Raw genomic sequence first — 18,969 nt, 5'->3', positions numbered from 1 at the left:
AGGAATGCCTAATAAAAGAACTTGGCTTTTCCGAAGACACCTCTCCCATGAACTGTTGGCTTGTATGTTCCAAGTCAAGTTTACAAGAATGTTCTGAAAATTACAGGGTCCATTTATAAGCCATTTTCGTAGTTGCAAACACTGCAATTACCAATTGTTTCGAGAAATTGGAGCTTGAAGCCAAGCCAGACACCTTCAAGGTCCCTAAAAACACACATTAGAGGACTAAACCAAGCAAGAGCGTACAGGAGCTACCTCCTCGCTGCACAGCACTAGGATGTTTAGATAAAAGCCACAGAGAGGATTATGTGAATTATGTTCAATTTTGGAAATATTCTGACCTCAAAGAGCAAGTCTGTATTTTGTTATTACAAAGGTGATCTCAACAAATGGTACTGACAGATTTTAACTCTTAAATGGCAAATTGCACCTGTTAATGGTACATGTCGCACTTCTGAGTCCTGGTTCCTCACAGGGCTATGCCAATTTCTTGTGGCAGTGACAGTGGGTACAAGTCAAACTTGCATTAATCAAGTCAACACTGCCAAGGTGAAAATCATGTTATCATGGGTGGCTCTGAACTTGCTGCACAAAGCTCAACTGAATAGATTTAATGGGAGAAACTTGTGGGAGAGAAGTATATTAGAAGGGTTGCCTATAGCAGTACTTGGACTATCAGCGATTCTCTTCCAAATTTTCCTTTTAATAACTCGTAGACTTTCATGAATGCAGCATTAATAGTCTTTGCCCAGCCCTTCCAAGCAATGTCATTTCTACTGCCAGCTGGTCAACCAATATATAAAGCTGTCCCTCGCAATAGGTGCAATGCAGGGATTTATCCTCTGTCCACAGAATCTAAAAGATGAAGTTTCCAAAAATGCCAGTCATTTAGAATAAATCCCTTATAGAGAGATAAAACCCAGAGTGGCTCCCACTTAACACAGAGCAAGCTGTGATGCCAGAGGTGGGGAAAGCCATGTAGAAGTCCTCCACAATGGGAAGGAGTTTGTTATTGGCTGACATTACATGCTTATCAAAACTGCAGCCACATTACCCTGCAGACAAATGGGTATTTCTTATTACAGGGAGATGGTTACTGTAGGAGTCTATTACAAAAGAAAAGAAAATGTTCTATGGATATTTTTTTTTTCATTTTCATACCTTTTATCTCTGAAGTTTACATTTGTATTTGCCTCAGTTAGGCATGGGTTGTGGGGTGTGTGAATGTTTGTCCCTTAAAACTTGTGATAAACTCACTTTTCTATTAAAAAGTTTAAATATTTGTTATAAATAATTTCTCCATACTTGTATGCTTTGATCTAATCTACTGCATAGTTTTAGCTCAAATGTTTGTGGTTCTAAAGATTACAAGTATTAGGAGGAAGAAATAAGTTGTAGAAATTATCTTCAGCTTGCAGCTTGTTTTACAAAGGTTCAAAATGCCCTTTCTTTGCTAACTGCATCTAAGGAGCTCCTGACCCACTCCTTTTCATGTAAAGTCACCAATCTAATAATAATAATATTTAGATGGGATATGGCTATTTCTTTGCACTTAAGAATTCTAATAGAATCTTATTATTAACAAACAAATACTTTCAGAAGTAGTGTTTCTGCTTAGGCAATGAGGAGAACTTAGTTTGTACTCCTGATAAACACTTGAGCTCCCTATGGTTCACTATTACTGCAGATTTAAAGTCCATGGATGTGTTTGAAATAATGTATCCTGAGACAGAAAATCCATTGGTACAGAACCAGTTCTTTTCTATATCACTCACATGTTGTCTCAAAGCCATGTTACGGTATAATCTAAAGCACAAATCTCCTGGGTCCCCACTCTCAGAAAATGAAAGCACCATTTGGGTACAAGGGCATTTGTCCTGATGATGAGTTTAATGTTTCTGTGCAAGAATCAGTTTTGTGGTGAGTGGCTTTCCAGAGATTTCAGAGAGCAAACTCTCCAGGCTAGTTTGGAAAACCTGCAAACTCCAAGTTAGTAGATGAAGCTGAGGATTAAAGCTAAACTTGAAGCTGCCAGATTTTGCAGCTTTCTATATGAGAGTTGCAGTAAACTATCTGGTTATCCCAGAACAAAAACAACATTTCCTTTTTGGAGTCCTTAATTACCTACACTCCCTTCCCCCCTTAACTAGCTGTGGGCAGAATGGAAATCCTGGAAAAAGATCGGCTTTTGTAATTAAAAGGACTTCCTGAGTGGCACTACTTTGGAAAAGGTTTAATCTGTTATTGTGGTGCCCATGCAGTATGATTAATAGGAATACTGGACAATGGAAACAGAATTACTGCCACCAACATGCCTTTCACATCTAACACCAACTTCATCTCCTAGATGTGCCTGTTTTCCTAAGGTTTTCCAGATTTTCCTTAAACTCTAACCTGGATAGAATGTAAGCCAATTACCTAGCTCCCTGCTCTCTTTGAAAACATCCCTCTTGCAGTTCAGGCTTCAATTTGCTATCACCCCATCAAAACAAGCTGTCCAAATGCTCCAAAAAAAAAAAGATAAAAATCACGGAGCAGACAAAGCAGCTTGCTGTAAGTGGGTTGTCTTTCCTCCCAGGTCTAGTAGTGCATGATTATGAAGAGACAATAACAAAGGTATGCGAATACTGTGAAAACAAGTTATCACAAAACCCTTCCATAACATACAAAAAAAGCAAGACAACCACCAGGCTATTTGCTGTCCAGCTACAGCTCCTTTGTGTGGCTTCACTTAGGCAAAGGAGTGTGAGAAAACAAAAGAAGCTGTCTGGCCTCTATCCTCACTCACAGGAGGACTGCACTGGTGCATAGGGCCCGTATCAACTTCTATCACCTCCGCTTTTGATTTGCAGGGATTGCTGGAAGATCTGGAGTGCTCAAAGAATGGCTACAGGCCTCAAAGCCTAGCTTTGCAGGATTTGCCTCTGCAGCCAGCTAGGCTTATACGAAAGCCACCGCAGACCTGCTCTGCCTCTGTACTGTGCTCTGCATTAAGCACAGCTCAGCTGGAGCTGAAAACGAGCTTACAGATGCATAAATTTGGGGCATTTTGTATATTTTGATAAAGCAGTTTTCCTGTGCTAACAGTGCAGTGGTACATCGCTGCCCATAAATCTTCACCTGAAGGCAGATGAGGAACAGGAATGAAAGCAACAACAAAAAAAATCCCATCCCTGCTGCCTTCGTGGAAGAAAGAGATAAGGTCCAGAGTGGAAATAGGAAATTGTCAACTTAAACCTAAGAATTGCAAGAATTTCCTAGTAAAGGATGGTCTCTCCCCATGATTTTGTTTTACTGTTGTAACCTGCTGGCCATCAGGGCAATCTGACCCCAGAAGCATTGATTCAAGGGAGGATACAGTGCCTTGCCTCTGTCAAAGTCTGCTGTGCTCACCAGAAGGGTGAGATGGGGAGGAATCACCCTGCAGTTGCATCTGGCAGGTTGCTCCCAGGCTATCCCAAATCTACAGTAGAAATTTGGGGTAGAATTTGATCAGAATTATACCTGGTACATTATTCAGCTTTGAAATGGCAAACACTTTGAAATAAAACTGGTTTATATTGTCTTGTGTGTATTGGGCACTGCCAGTTCTTTTTTACAAATCCTCACATTTATCACCAAATAGCTTCAAAAACAATGAGTGGTTATAACTGACTGGACTGCAAATGTCACAAGGCCTCACCATTGTACCTTCTCATCCTGTTAGCTCCAGCTATTGCCAGATCACTGTCAACTCAGTCATACACAATAATGCCCCATTACAGTTGGAATGGTTTGTTAAACTTTATAGCACTCAGAAATGCTCCTGAGGCACCAAAACTGTCTTATTTCAGAATTGAACATATAATACCTGCCAAATTTGTAGGTTTGAAGCCACTTCCAATAAGAATTAAAAAGGCCCTCTTCACAGCTGAAATAGGGCTATCAATACTTGACTTGTCTGCCCATGTGAAATAGTGGGTTCTTTTCTCTGACGTCCCAATTTAGTTTAAAATAGCTTTGATGATGACAGGGTACATGCGAGTGATAAAACCACAAAGATGACAGTCTAATCTTACAAAGATGACCGATCACTGATAAGAGATTAAGTCACACAACATTTGAAAAACCAGATTATCTGTCTGCTAGGATAGTGTCTGTGTACACCTCCCGCTGAGCCATGCTGAGATGCCAATGACATACAGAGATGCTACTTCTTAAAAAACAGAAATGCTTCATAGAATTTCTGAAACCATCGGGATAGAAGAAAGAAAGCAAGTAAGAAAAGAGGCTCTGATCTTATATTGAGCTTTTTTGGTCAAATATTCATTTTTCAGGCTAGTAAAGTATTTAGATGTACAGCATATAAATAATTGAGAGACACTATAAAAAGGTCTAAATTAGCCAACTCTGCCCTATAATTAGCACTCACAGCTATGCTGGCAATGGGTGGGTGATTATTAAACACCTTTTATTATCAGTTTTATGCACTACAATAAAAAAATGAAAATTATACTTACAAGAATTATTAGACATGCTGGTCCTATAAAACTCCATATAAAGTTGTTCTTCGTGCTGAGCCAACATCTGAAAAGTAAACAGCAGAAAATGCCTTGAAATGTGCTATAGTGACTATTGCAGCTGTTATGACTATTGTATGACTATTGTGACTATTATGTATGTTGATTTGGACACAGAAACAGTGACTTACACTTCTGTGGTGCCATAGTACTTATATCCTAGTGCAGCAGAGATTCCAACGACCACGGCTGGACTGACGTAGCCAAAGACATAGAAATTCTTATGCAAGAAACCCTTGTTGTAGATGACTCCCACAACTATAAGGTAGAGGTGAATACCTTCAATACACATCCACGCAAAAGCAGCTAGAAGGAAATAATGGAGTAATCCAGCAGTAATTGAACAGAAGAGCTAGAAATTCAATCAGAAAAAGCAAGAGTCATAATTCTATTAATACATCTCTGTTAATACAACAGCATATGCACAGCAACCTAGTGACTCTAAAGTGGTGGTCCAGCAGCCCACGTGTAACACTGATTGACAAGAAGCCCATGAGCTCACTTGTTCTTTAATGTTTTCTGTAGCAACTGGTAAGATAAAGAGACTACGTTCAACTTCTAGTGCACATCTTCACAGAAAAACTATGTAAACAACTTGACAAGGTTGATCCCATAGTTACATCGGAGTAGTATATATGATTTCCTGATCCAGATGAAGTTCATTTTTACAATTTTGATAACAGTGTAATTAGGCATCACAAGGAATCATTTTCAAAATTACTTTTCTTACTACGAAGTGTTTGTAAAATGATATTTCTCCACCAATCAGTACTGGAATGTTACCTCAGGGATAGAAGTTCATATTTTTCCAAGTATTTTTAAATTCTATTCAACTACTTACAGCAACAATATTTTGATAATTTATGCATAATTTAATTTCCTAAAACTATTCTGAGATGCAAAAATCAACAGCCCATCTTGTATGAAAAACAACAGGGACAAGTCAAGACCTCACACGTATAAAGAAAACGGGTCCTCCAGCCAACACTGCTGTATCTTAAATACCAGCTTCGCACTGCAGATGTGGCCTGGCTTTTAGGGAAAATTGTCACCCAGAAAGCCAGCAATGTGGCTTTGTACAGCATCCAAATAGATGAGAAAAGTGAAAATGATAAGCACATCGAGACCACAGCCTTGGTTAAGATGACGAAGTTTAAATGAAAGCCATAGAGCAATGTCAATGTACACCAGTTCAGATGAAGGCCCTACTTCTTTAAATAACTATTTTATATTTCCTGTTACTAGACTGGGAAATCAGTGTCACTGGAATATTCATACTGAGACTAGGAAATATTAGAAGTAGATGGAAGATTGTATCTTATACAGGATATTTACTTTACAACACAAAATCAAGACACGAGTGAAAACTACCCACCTTATTATTGTTCATATTAATTCCAATCAGAAAAATAAGTTCCGCCAGGAAAAGGCTGCAGCAGAGGTTTTTGTGAATTGTCGTTCTAGTGCTTTGAATTTCACTGAAGAACCAGAATGTAAAAATGCACATGGAGAGGCAAATCAACGAAATAATTATTCCTAGCTGAGTGATTCTTGTAAGAATGTTATAATTTGTAACACCCTGGGGGAAAATTATAATATAATATTTAAAAGAACAGCTTTGTACCTTCTCAAGAAAGACCTCATTCTATTACACATTTTTTTTTCTTCTTTTCTACAAAATACTAATCAAAACTGTTTGTAGAGTTTCACTGCAAACTTACACTTTGGATAGTATAAAAAGTATTGGTTTTTTTGTAAGACAGATATAATTCTAGGGGAAATTAGTAATGAACTGCATATATTCCTGCTCTTGCATTTTCTGATACTTCTTAACAAAACTTTTTATTAACATCAGTATCTCATAATACGATTTAAAAAATCAGATCATTTTAGTGAATAACAAATACACTGGCAGTAGGACATATATTAATATGACATGAACATTTTCTAATATAAAAGGACTTATCACAGCAGTGACTTAGATAAGCAAAATTGAATAACCTTCTTAGTGAATTTGCAACATGATCAAAACAAGACTCTGAAATAACTATCACTTCAAACAAATGCTATCCCAGATATGTAACATGAACATTCTCCAAAGAAACACAGGCTATTTTAATATTGGATGTGAATATTTTCTATATAGGAATACAGTTACATTTGCTGCTTGGTATTTGCGCAAAGAATCTCCTGAAGTACATGACTGTGCATCAGCATAAAGGTAGTATTCAGCTGACCATAAAATGTATCTAAGTATTTTTTTTTCTAAATAAAGAACCAGAGATTATTCTCCTCCCAGCCTTCCTTTTCAAAATAACTGTATAAGTACCTGCAAAGGTTTTACATTTAAACTGAAGACTTAGGATGCTATTTAGCAACCAGGAAACAGCCTCTATCAGCATGAAATTCACAGTGTGAAAGAACTGTCTCAATACAGTATATTCATGCTAATATTCTGCTTGCTGTCAGTTCTGATACGTTGTAAAGCTGCCTCCTGAGGCAGGACCTGAGCTCCCGCAGATCCCCACACAGACCCTGGAAATCTATGGGGCCTCTTAATGTAACAAAGAGATAAACTGAGTGGTCATTCTCACGATTTTGTGCTGGTCATGAGTGCCCATGTTTAATAGTCATAAACTTCACACTGATTATGCTGTTGCAAACTCTCAGGAAAGGATTTAAAGCAGATTTTTAGATGCCAAGGTTAGACAAATGGGTGGCAAAGTTTTGTGAGAGAGAAATTCAGGGCCATATGGTTACTGACCACCAATGAATGCCAGTTAAATCCCACAGCAGTCTTAAAATGGGATTTAAAATTAAAAGCAATGCACCAAAAATAAGCACAACAGACTGTGTATTTGGAACAAGATACTTTGCTGCATCACTGTTCTGTAATACTGCAGAAAGGACAAAAGGAAAATCGAACACATATGGGAGGAATTTTGTTTGCTCTGTGCACAATAAATTGTGTGTTTGCTGAACAAAACCAAGAGACAACCTAAAAGGGGGAAAGTACATAAGTTGCACTGAAATAAAAACATAAGGAATGAGGACAGAAAAAAGTATGAGGTGAAACATTAAATTAAAACAGAACTTACAACAGAGCCACCTGAGGACATCAAAACAGCAAAATGAGTCAGATGATTACATTTGCATGAGATATGAGTGGAGTTGGAATGTGTCAGCTCACAGCCTTCTGTAGCCCAGTTGCCATTCATTGTGTCTGCTGAGTAGTTCCAAAATGCACATTTAACATCTTTATCCACAGTCTGGAACAGAAACAAGATGTTTTACTGATGGCAAAAGGCAGGATATTTCCTATCAAGAGACCTTTCTTACATTAGCCAGTGCAATTCATTAGAAATTGCTTGTACCTTTGGAATGTTGGGAAACAAAAATCACATTCTGCAAAGCCTATTCCAAGCAATTAAAGCATGGCTAGGGAGGGAAGCATCTTGTCCATACTGCTAACACCCTACCAAAAATGTAGTCTAATCAGATTACTGAACCCTTCTGGCACTTGCAAAGGCGTTGGAATTTTTACCTACCTAAATCATTGTTATATCCTGCGGAACACGGACTAAACCCCAAGGTTACAGCCACATTGCTTGTCCTGCTCACATTCCCTTCCAAATGAGCAGTTTGAAAACTGAGACTTATTCTGTGCATTTTACAAAGTGATCTGGGATAAAGCCAGGGTCATATCACACCTGCTATGTCAGGTGCGATGACAGCGCTGAAGAAGACCATTAGTATTATTTATTATAGTTAGTGCTTACTAATACTCATCAAAGCTAAGGTCCCCACTGTATTAATAGGCTGTATAAATATATGCAGATTTATATAAAGGTGATCTCTAGCTCAAATATTTAAAAGCAAATAACAAATTTAAAAGCTGCATAACCAAGGTTAACACCTTGTCCCACTGTCCACCTTCTTATAGTCACTTCCTTTTTATGTTTCTGATAATTCTGTGTGCAATGCAAGGTGATTCTTCATGCACAAGTGAAGTCAGCAAAATCTATATACACTGGAAGTAAAATTATCAGTTTTAAACAAATGTGTTCAGATGACAGAAATAACAAAGTCGCAATACTATAGGTTCTGGTATTCTTTCCAACCTCCAAGGTAACATTTCACAGTAAGGGAAGCATTTCTTTATATTTTTTAATACGCATGCTTAACCATGTGATAAACTTTCAGAAACCCCACCTAAATACAGAATATTCAAGACCCTGTGATATTCTCTGTTTCAGGCATCTACATTTTATTCATACTACAACCCAGCAAAGCTGGCATTGTTGCCCTTGCTTTAGTCCCATAGCTATTTTCAGTTGTATCATATTTAGTTTATTGCACTTAGGATGTCACATTTGGGATTAATCTAATTAGAGAAATAAATGACAAACATCAGCAAACAACAGAATTATGTCTCAATATATCATACCCTACAGGTATGGTTACATCACATAAAATGATTAGCTATTGTTTCGTTTTATTTGAAGTTGATAATAAAAAAGCCCCTTACCTTGGCATACTTTAAGGTAAATGTTATTTTCTCAAGCTCATAGAGTGTAGGTGGATTTGAGCTAATTGCCACAGCTATAACTGATGAGCTTACGGTCTGTCTCTGCTCTGAAGTGTCTTTTGAGGAGAGGTTTTTAGGCGATGAAAGCAAAGAACCAATATTGCTATACCGCAGAAAGACAACTGCAACGGTCCCTATCAATCAAACAGACCATGTTCAGTAGTTTGTGGGGTTTTTATAGGAGAACAATATTGAAGACATTAAGGAAACAATAAACAATAGACATTATTACTGCTATTGCATAATATATGCAAAACAGATGGAATCTTTGTGGAATACTTATAAAAATGTTTTAGAGACAATGAAATATAGCTTTATTTAAAACAATGTAACTGCCATTAGAAATATAAATGTGTGTTCGCATTGGAAATTCTAATTAGATATATACATGTACATATTTTCTAGAGTAATACATGCTTGTTGCTCTTTCACAGTTTGCTACACATGTGGTGTCGTGTCTCAAACTAAAATGGCTCAGAGGTAAATACTGGGCTTCTCTGAATTACATGGCTTGCTTTGACTTCCATTACAATGGAGCTAGAATGAAAGACGTAGCGAAAAAGAAAGCAAATGGCATTTTAGGATGCAGTGCTGATATGAGAAGAAAAGGTCATGATTTTCCTCCCTGCTACCAAAATAAACTTTTTTAGGTACTGATAGGTGGTGGGATTGAGATTAGCTGGAAGATTGAGATTTAATAAATCTTTTCTATGTTTATTAGGTTAGGTGGTTTAATTCCAGACCTGTTTAAACACATGTATTTATTTTCAGTGATGACAGTAGCTGCAAACCATTTCTGTAGCACTATGAGGCCCAAGTCAGTATCTGTGCCTTGCTGGTTTTGGTACTGAAGAAAACATGTTCTTCCCCTAGTGAGCTACTCTTTACATAGAAAAGATGATACACCAATTTTTGGAGAAGTAACAAAATTAGTTGAAGGGGCCAGTCCGAAGTCACAGCAGATCTATGGCTAAGAAAAGGCTAAAGCTCAGGTCTCTGGTAACCATATGCAGTGTTAAAGCTCACTGTGCACTGAAAATGTGAGAAATATCAGTCTCAAGACAACAAAGGAGTAGAATAGATGGTGACAAAAATACCTTGACTCCTCTGTAGTTAGCAGGGCTGAAGCTCAGTCTTAGTAAACCGCATATTTGGTTATTTACTAGCGTGTACAAGTCTATCCAAGGTGTTTAATAACCCACCTACTCTCTAACCTTTGCTTCTTACCATTAGGATGAGATTCCTCTCTCTTCTTTGGAGAGATCTTTATGTAATCTCCCCCTGCGTATACATGAGGGTGAATGTGTTTCATGTGATGCGAATCGAAAGCAAAAACCTTGAGTGCTGCAAAAGAAGAAAAATACTGTACGAGTCAGAGCTCCATTACAGTGTACCATAATTTACAGTTGGGTTAATAAATGTGCTATTGAATTGCATAATTACCATGAATTTTAAGAGTATATCATTGTGCCAAATATTTCAAGAAAAATGCTATTAATATAACATGTTTGCTTAAATCCCTATGTTTTGTTATTTTCCTGCATACATTTTGCTCTCATACTATTTATTCTTTCCATGAAAAAGACAGTCTTTTATTCACCTTGCATTAAATTAGGCACTCGAAAGAACAATGTAGGTTACTCTAGGAAGAACTATTGCTTTATTAAAAATGCATTTCTGAAAGGGACCACAAATCACAATTATAAAAAGCAAAGCACAAAATTCTCTACTGAATAGTAACATTTGATAAAAGCCAATTTTTGAAAAGTATATATTTTATAGTTATCTATCCATGCTACCAAATGCACATTTCACCATGAAATAATGATGTGTCTTGTCAAAAAGCAAACAAACAAGCATCACCCCTCAGGACAAAAACTACATTAGAGGACATTGAGCTCTTTACTTGGTTCATTATAGTGCTGAGTTTCAATCACCCAAGATGGGAACAAAAAAAGTCAATCAGGCCTTTTTTTAAAAACAAAACAACAACAGACAAATCTAAAACTTGACTGATGGAGGAATATCACTAAGCTATACCATCTGCATTGCTTATAGCACAGCACACAAAAATAATATGAGCTATTCAATAGACCAGCTGTCACAAAATGTTTGTCAGGATGTAAGAAATAGTTTTCTGTAGCTGGAGTTTTGAAAAGCTTGGAGTTCAAGAGCTTGCCCCATGAAAAGCAGTGGAGAGAGAGGGGTAATATTGGCCCTGTGGAAAATATATTGACACTGAAAAACCATAACAAAAAATTTCAGTGTTTGGGTCCAATTTGGAAAAGAGCTCATCTAATTTTTCTTCTAGAACAAAAGCAAGACACAATATCATCAACCGTTCGACATGGAAATTCCTCACCATTCTCTTGATAAGCTTTTTTTCTCGCCTTGATCTGACTGACATCTACACTGCTACTGGAGGCTGCACCTGAATCGTCTCTTCAAGACCTTCATGGCCTCAGCTCTGCAGCCAGGAGACCCTCTCCTTTCTGCCAGGGTGGCGGGGGAACAGGGGCTTTACAGGCAGATGCTGGCATCGCTCTGGATCTGCTGCAGGCCCAGAGGTGCTCTGCACTGACATAAATCTGCTTCTAGGGAGTTTATGTAATGGAACAAATCTCTCATTTTTCATCACTCTTGCTAATTTACTTTCAGAAAAGTGAAGGAAGAACAGGTGGTTTGACCTGCCTCGGGATCAAAGGAAGAATCTTTCTTATCAAGTCATCTTACAAATTGGCAAACCAGTAAGAGGTACTGAAGGACTGTACTAACTCTAAAATAAGAAATCAGGTCACACACACTTTGGGTACATTCAGAAAAATGAAGATCAAAGAGTGACCATTGCCGAAGTAATAAACAATGCTTTATTAGGATTTTCAAAAGCAGCTGGTATTAGCCCTACTCTGCTCCCACTGGAGGAATGATAGAACTATTACTAATATAGGAAAATCAGCAGGGCTTGGTGTGAAGGCACCAGCACACAGGGAGAAAGGTAGGAAAGCAAAATGTGAAATTTAGACTATCTGGTTCTCCTCAGATATTCCTCTTAAAACGGAAATTTCTCTGAAAATAAAGTCACTCCAGATCAGACTCACTAGCTACAATCCTTATTCCATGATCATTTACAATACCTTCACTGTACCAAAAAGAGTAAAAACACTGTATAAAGCAAATCCAAATTTCATTCCACTGGTAGGGGTTTTTTATACACATTAGATGCATAGGATAATTTTGTACATGTAAGATGAATGCAGATTCACTGTGACAAGGTGACTGTAATGAGAGATTGAAAGAGAATCTGAAAGGACAACTTCCCACAGCCTCTCAAGTTTTTTCTGGGCTCTAGGCTCAAATGTTCAGTAGTTGAAAATTATGATACCTACACCGAAAGTCAGGTGTTAGTTATGAAACTCATACAAATTAACACTTGTGGGTTTCACATAACACCATTTCTAATCTTCATAATCATGCTGAAAAACTCCTCAGTGTAATCCACACCTAAAGTATATCTTAGATTAATTTTCTTTATCTTACCTATGTCACTTGCATTAGCATCTAGCTGTGTTGTCTTTTTGAAGTTCTGTGACATGAGAAGCGTTGCTTGTTCTGCAGTATGCAGCAGCTTAGTCAGGCTCCGTCTTTGGTTATCTAAAGCAAGAGCTTCCCAGACTGTGATCTTGTCTTTTTGTAAAAAATTGTTCACAGTACTAACCAAAACCTGTAAGTAAAATTGTATGTTTAAGTGCAAGAGTCATACGCTATTTGTAAAATAAGACACACATCCCCCTCACCCCATTTTAAGACTTGATCTACTCACATTAATGGTTGTATTACGAAGTGTTTCATTGTCAGAAACAGAGTAATGCCTGGTATTCAACAATGAATAAGATAGTGCTTCAACATATGAAATCACATCTACAGGTAAAAGTGGTCCCAAGGTATTTTTATTAATTTCCTGTAGCATCTCCAGGGGTGTTTTCAAATGACTAATCTGAAAAATACAAGAACTCGCATCTTAATGACACAAATGAAATCACATTTCTGCAAGTGAAAGTAAACCCAGTGCAAATGGCTAATTTCTGTGAATTAACATACTGACTTTTAGGATGCTTGTGCATAAAAAGAGACACTATTTAAATCAACAGGTTATACATGTCTGGTATAACCTTAATAAACAACTTCTATAAAAATAAGTCATATGCCATCATTAAACTTTTTTTTTCTCCACTATTGCAGCTCAGTTTTATTTATCCTAATTCTCCAAAATTAACTAGTAAATGTTCTGCAAAATAATTAAATATCAGTTATTTGATCAATCCATTGACTCTTCTGTTAAATTTTTAGATGAAGAGGAGGGAGCAAACAGACAGTATATTTTGTAGGGCTTTTTTTCTTCAAATGCAGATTATAAAGCATGTAGTTTAATCAAACTGTACTACCTATTTCACCATCAGTACTTCAGTTTATGAACTGCTTAATGCACTTACATAAAACAATTGGTTTTAAAAGTAATAGGCTGAATAAGAAAAGAATTCTTGTTTCATGACACTGAAATCTAATGAGATTAAAATTCTGCCCCCCCCCCCAAAAAAAATAATCAAAGAAACCCCAAATCCAACACCTGATTTTATAAGATCTGTAGAGTCTGCAGCTGAACAGCTTTTATGAGGCTTGCTTTGTGTTTGACTGCAGCTGAATGGAACTAGAACAAAGACTAAGGCTAAAAAACTAAGCTAAAATCTGACATAGCTATTTACATAAAATTGAAGTCTTTTTGACTTACTACTTTTAATTGACTGTGTACTTTAAAAACAAAACAAAACAAACCCAAACCCCAAACCTCTAAATCCTGCTGTGGTATTTACCATGTCTTTACATGTAAATGTGGTAAGCAAATATTATACTTAATATAGTATATTACATTTCAGGTTAACAGAGAAAGCATGTTAACACAATGAATATATTTTATTAACACTAGGTTATTAAAATCTTTTCAATGAGTATCTTTCTGAATCTTGTAACTTTGACAAACTGCTTAATATAAAATGCCAACATATACAATTCGATTTGATTTATTTATGCTTATGTTTCATTTATCTTTTTAAATTAGACAATACTATAAATGTAGGCTAATGAATAGTGATTTCATGAATGGCTTTTGTTAAATTTGCTTCAAGAATCTCTGCTTCTGGTGAAAAAGAAATCTTGAGTCCAGAGTCTTTGAGTCCATAAATTCTGCACCACTTTACATACTATGCTTTGGGAGTAAATATATTAGCATACCAGGATATTATTGCTCCATTTTCTATTTTGTCACTTGTTGACATTACTTTTGTAAGCTATCTTGCTGCCTTTCACTCTGAACAAGCGAATAATTGCACATCAGTAAATGCAGCAGTGTGTAACTTCAGAAATTACAGAAACAGTTGAGTGATTATCACACTTCTGAATTTTTCATGCATCATGACTCACTGTGCTGGAAACAGAACACACAGATTCCCAGCAAGTTATTATCACGATTTGAACATACAACCCAGTTCAAATAATTTGAAATTATTGAAGACATCTGTAAACATGTTTAAGTTCAATTGTATGCTTCAAACATTTGTTAAAAGCTCCTTAAGAACTATTATAATTGAAATAACAGTTTCAAACAGAAACAATTAAAGGATTTAGAAATTAATCTATAAACCAATGCTACTTACCCCAGCTAAAGTTCTGTTAGTATGTTCAGTTACACAGTCTTTGTATAACTCACACTCGGCCTTCGGATTTTCTGTAGAAATTAAACAGAAACTAATTATATACTGCAGTTTAATCAATATTCAATATATACTCATTTTAAGAGCTCTTGTCATTCCTCACGCCATCAGCATTCTGAATTTATGCACATAAGACACATCACTGTTCTCAAACTGCAACTACTGGGACTTGATCAGTGCAACAGCACTGGCCTGACTCTGAGCTTTTCTTATACTCAGGTAGAGACTTTGGCCCCTTTCCTTGGGACTTCTACAGCTGAAGTTGAGAGACAGCTTGAATTTACAGAGAGGAGTACAGGTCTGACAACCATTATTTCAAATGGATTTCATCACACTGTTTAGCAACAATACATTTACAAAATGATTCTATTCTCAGGAAATGTAGATGCCACTGCCTTGCCTCTTTTTCATGTTTTGCTGATTAATCTAGCTGAAGATAAAGAGGCACTGGTGGGTTTCTCAGAAGATGTAGCTCTATAATAACACATAAACCTTTATAATACCATGTACCTTGGCAGGAAGTGCCATCATTCGGCTTAAACTGCAATTTTCCTGTGGATGGTTGATAACCTTCCTTACAGGAGCAGTTAAACCCTCCATCCACGTTTTCACATTTTGCATGATCTCCACAAGCAACAGTTCCTTCATTGCTGCACTCATCTACATCTGCAAATATCGTGAGAAATTGAATTTTTTGTTAAGTATTTACAGACTAACACCTCGCTGCTTTGTTGATAATAGCCCTGCATGCTGCAAGCAATTTCATAATAAAACTTCATGGAATAAAAAAAGCAAAGACTGAAAAGGCAAACTTAATGGCAAAATACCTGCCAATTATAATACTTAGGGATTAGAAGGATAAATGATAATTGATCATATTTTTATACCACCACTTTTATTACCATATAATAGTGCATTGTTCATGTTTTAAAACCATGAATTTAAAACCATAAAACTTTTCAAACCATATTAATTCTATCATAACAAAATGCTCTGCATGATGCAAATAATCTGAAATCCATTTTCCAGAGATTAGACTAAATAGATTTTCTCAGCCTTATGATTCAGTTAGAAAAGAGAAATAAAACTGCAGCCTTTTCTTTTAAGTCACAGCTTTAAAAAGATGCTACAAAAGATCACTTCATCCATTTCATTAATCTAAGATTTAAGCTCTGTGCCCTTTAAAGTGCTTGGCATGTGGTTTGTTTTGTTTTTTTTTTTTTTTTTAAAATCCACATTTAAATTACATTTGCTAAAATGTCTTCTGTGCTTCTAAATAATTTGCCATTAGGTAGACAGGTTCAGTAACTGGGTGGGGCACAGTCCAAGAGTAAAACTGATGAATTCCGGTAAGGGAATCCATGAATTGATCAATTTTGGAGAGCTGGGTACTAACTCTTTGGCTGGAGTAGGGATTATTTTGCACTATTTGGTTGGCCAAGGATAAAGATCAAATAACTCAATGGAGAAAGTAAACTGGGAAAAATACCAAATAATTCTGAAGAATGAAGTAATGGACTGTGAAGTGCTGTGCTGGAAAGGAGAAAAAAGTGAACAGCTTTGGAATAGGTATGAAAAGAGTTGAAAAATGAAGGAGTGATACATGAGCAGATTTAAAGGAACAGTCTGAGAACTGAACTGAAAGAAAATAAAGGTAGAGAAGGGAATGGATGAACCAGAGAGAACTGAAGAACTGGCATGACATTGAATTTGGGAAATAAATTTGTGAAAAAGAGCTGATTAACTGATTAGCAGAAGAGAACAGCTACGTGAATTGATAGAAGACCTTTGTGTAGCCAGATGGGTGTTAAGAACAGACAGAAAGCAGATATAGAGGGCTGGAAATGCACTATAAGCATACGGGAACTATTTTTACGCTCTTATTTTTATACAAGATTGTTGGTAGTTTTAAAAAAGGAGTAGAACAAAAATGAGCAATCATGTATGTGAAATAAGGTTGCTAGATAAATAGAAATTGTGGAAAACCAGAAAATGTTCATTCCCCAGCTCTCTTTCTTCTGCTCGAAACTGCTGGGATTCTAGTAGATGGTTGAGATCCCACCCCATTTTACTCACTGTGCAGTGGCTTTGATTTTCACCTGAAATGCTGCATTTTAAGACCAAGGTTCAGATGGGAAGGCACAGACTGGAAGGGGAGGTGGAGCTGGGGGTGCATTTGCCTTCCCCAGCAAATCCACCTCAGCCTCTCAGGGATAGCCGCCATGGAGGCTGTGTGTTTGAATGGATTGGCACAAGCACTGAAATTTAAAGTATGAGGTTAAATTATAATTATCTGCATTAGAGCAATAATTTGTTTCCATATTTAATGCCCCAAACCGAAAATGTTTCTCTTTAGTGAACTGAGTTTTACATTATCTGTATTCGTATGGTTTCTGTGACCTCAGTATTCAGTCATGGAGCTAACCATGTTATACATCAGTGAAGCTGGCAAAAGCGATAAAAAGGGAGGGGGAAAGCGTGATATAGTGCTACACAATCTACCTTATAATTAAATGCTGTCATTTAAAGACGTAAGGCTAAAGTTCTTACTCTTGGCATTTAAATAACCTCTCACATCAGTAAATTATAAAGCTCTTTTTGAAACAAGTGGGTGTCTGTCAGTGCCCTGTCGTATGACTCTCTGTAAGACAGACAAACTTTGAATGAATTGAAGTGGCAAGGGTGAAAACCATGACAATACCAGTTTGTATAACAAGAACACACATCAGCCTTATACCAAAGATTTCTTTGGCCTTGTCAGCTACACAGAGAAGGACATGTACATCTTAACAAGATATTCAGCACGTAGTGCAGTGCTAAAACACCAGCAAAAAACTGACAATGATTTATAAATAAATAAATAAACACTTGAATACTTTCTAGACTACCACAGCTAAGTATTCAGGTTTCCGTGTGATTTACCGGGGCAAATATTTCAAAATTATTGTGATATTTTGCTTTTCACGAACCTTTAGTTTGGTAACTCATTTATTGTCATTATTGGGCAGTCACATAGATTACTCTTCCTTTTGTAATTACATCAGATATTAAGCATAATAGAGATTTTAATGAGAAGTCAGGATCATTCAAAACAACAGCAGAAACTTAAGTACCATGGCACATCTCTGGCAACAGGATGGCTATTTAAAGCCTGATAGAGACACCCTGTTGTGTATATGCAAATAGACTTTCTGCAGTTGAGTTGTCCATATGGAATGAGTCCATATCGCGCCTATATAATTTACTGTTTCCTGGAGAAAAAAAATAAATCTCCTGGATGACAAAATTAAAAGGCTATATGCCTGATCTTGCAAAGTACTAATCAGCTTCACATCCCTTTTAAATCAATGAGATTGTCAGGGGCAGCCAAAAATTTGTGACAGTTGCAAGAATGCTACTTTGAAGTTCCTGCTTTGAAATGAAGTAGTTGTAAGTTTCTGTTTCTTTATACTTCATAGTTACGCCTTTTTAACCAAACATGCAACTGTTGGACCACACATGGACAGCAGCTTGTCAGTGCTTTCAGCAACCCAGTTTTACTGGAGCTTTGGGGCAAGGATATCAAACCATTCTCCTTGATCTGCTACAGGAGTGGGGCTGGGCTGCCAAGGCTTGAGTGAACAGTCTTCACAGAAAACATTCCTGAGCAAAGGTTGAAGAACAGCAGCTTTTTAAACAGAAGAGCATTTGCCATAGCCCTGCAAAAAACCTTTTAGCAAATATTAAAAACAAATCCTGGAGCTGAACTTTGAAGCTTTTATAATGGCTCCAATCAGAAAAATAATATCACCAACACCACTTAGGCTAGTGTGAAAACAGATTTAGAACCTTTTATTTTATTTCTGTGCTTTGTCACTCCTCATTTACTGCAGCAGGCAAGGAAATTCCAATTAAATTAAAAGTACTGAGAACAGTTATTATGTTCAGTCTTGCCAATTACTGGATTGTACCTACATCGCTTTGATTCTTCACCAGTCAGTCAAGACAGCTTGATGTCTACATTATACCTTCTGCTTATTAGTAGCTTGCAAGTGATTGAAAAGTCCAATTGCAAAGG

General features: G+C 36.8%; 1 protein-coding gene across 1 annotated transcript in view; it reads right to left on the bottom strand.

The window, feature by feature from the left end:
- Window positions 1-4,469: 4,469 nt before the first annotated feature.
- The window catches only part of ELTD1 (EGF, latrophilin and seven transmembrane domain containing 1), a 55,707-nt gene continuing 41,207 nt past the window's right edge, over window positions 4,470-18,969 (bottom strand). Inside the window, exons 4-13 of the mRNA XM_010018165.1 lie at window positions 15,423-15,578; window positions 14,856-14,926; window positions 12,968-13,141; window positions 12,685-12,868; window positions 10,375-10,491; window positions 9,088-9,281; window positions 7,658-7,828; window positions 5,935-6,138; window positions 4,691-4,911; window positions 4,470-4,566 (exon numbers count right to left, since the gene is read on the bottom strand). Of these exons, the coding sequence (XP_010016467.1) occupies window positions 4,470-4,566; window positions 4,691-4,911; window positions 5,935-6,138; window positions 7,658-7,828; window positions 9,088-9,281; window positions 10,375-10,491; window positions 12,685-12,868; window positions 12,968-13,141; window positions 14,856-14,926; window positions 15,423-15,578 (1,589 nt within the window). The remainder of the gene's footprint in view (window positions 4,567-4,690; window positions 4,912-5,934; window positions 6,139-7,657; window positions 7,829-9,087; window positions 9,282-10,374; window positions 10,492-12,684; window positions 12,869-12,967; window positions 13,142-14,855; window positions 14,927-15,422; window positions 15,579-18,969) is intronic.

Source organism: Nestor notabilis, unplaced genomic scaffold, assembly GCF_000696875.1.
Source record: "Nestor notabilis isolate BGI_N333 unplaced genomic scaffold, ASM69687v1 scaffold10317, whole genome shotgun sequence".
Classification (NCBI taxonomy): domain Eukaryota; kingdom Metazoa; phylum Chordata; class Aves; order Psittaciformes; family Psittacidae; genus Nestor; species Nestor notabilis.
The sequence above is the reverse complement of the archived record's forward strand: the minus strand, read 5'-3'. Positions and strand labels throughout refer to the sequence as shown.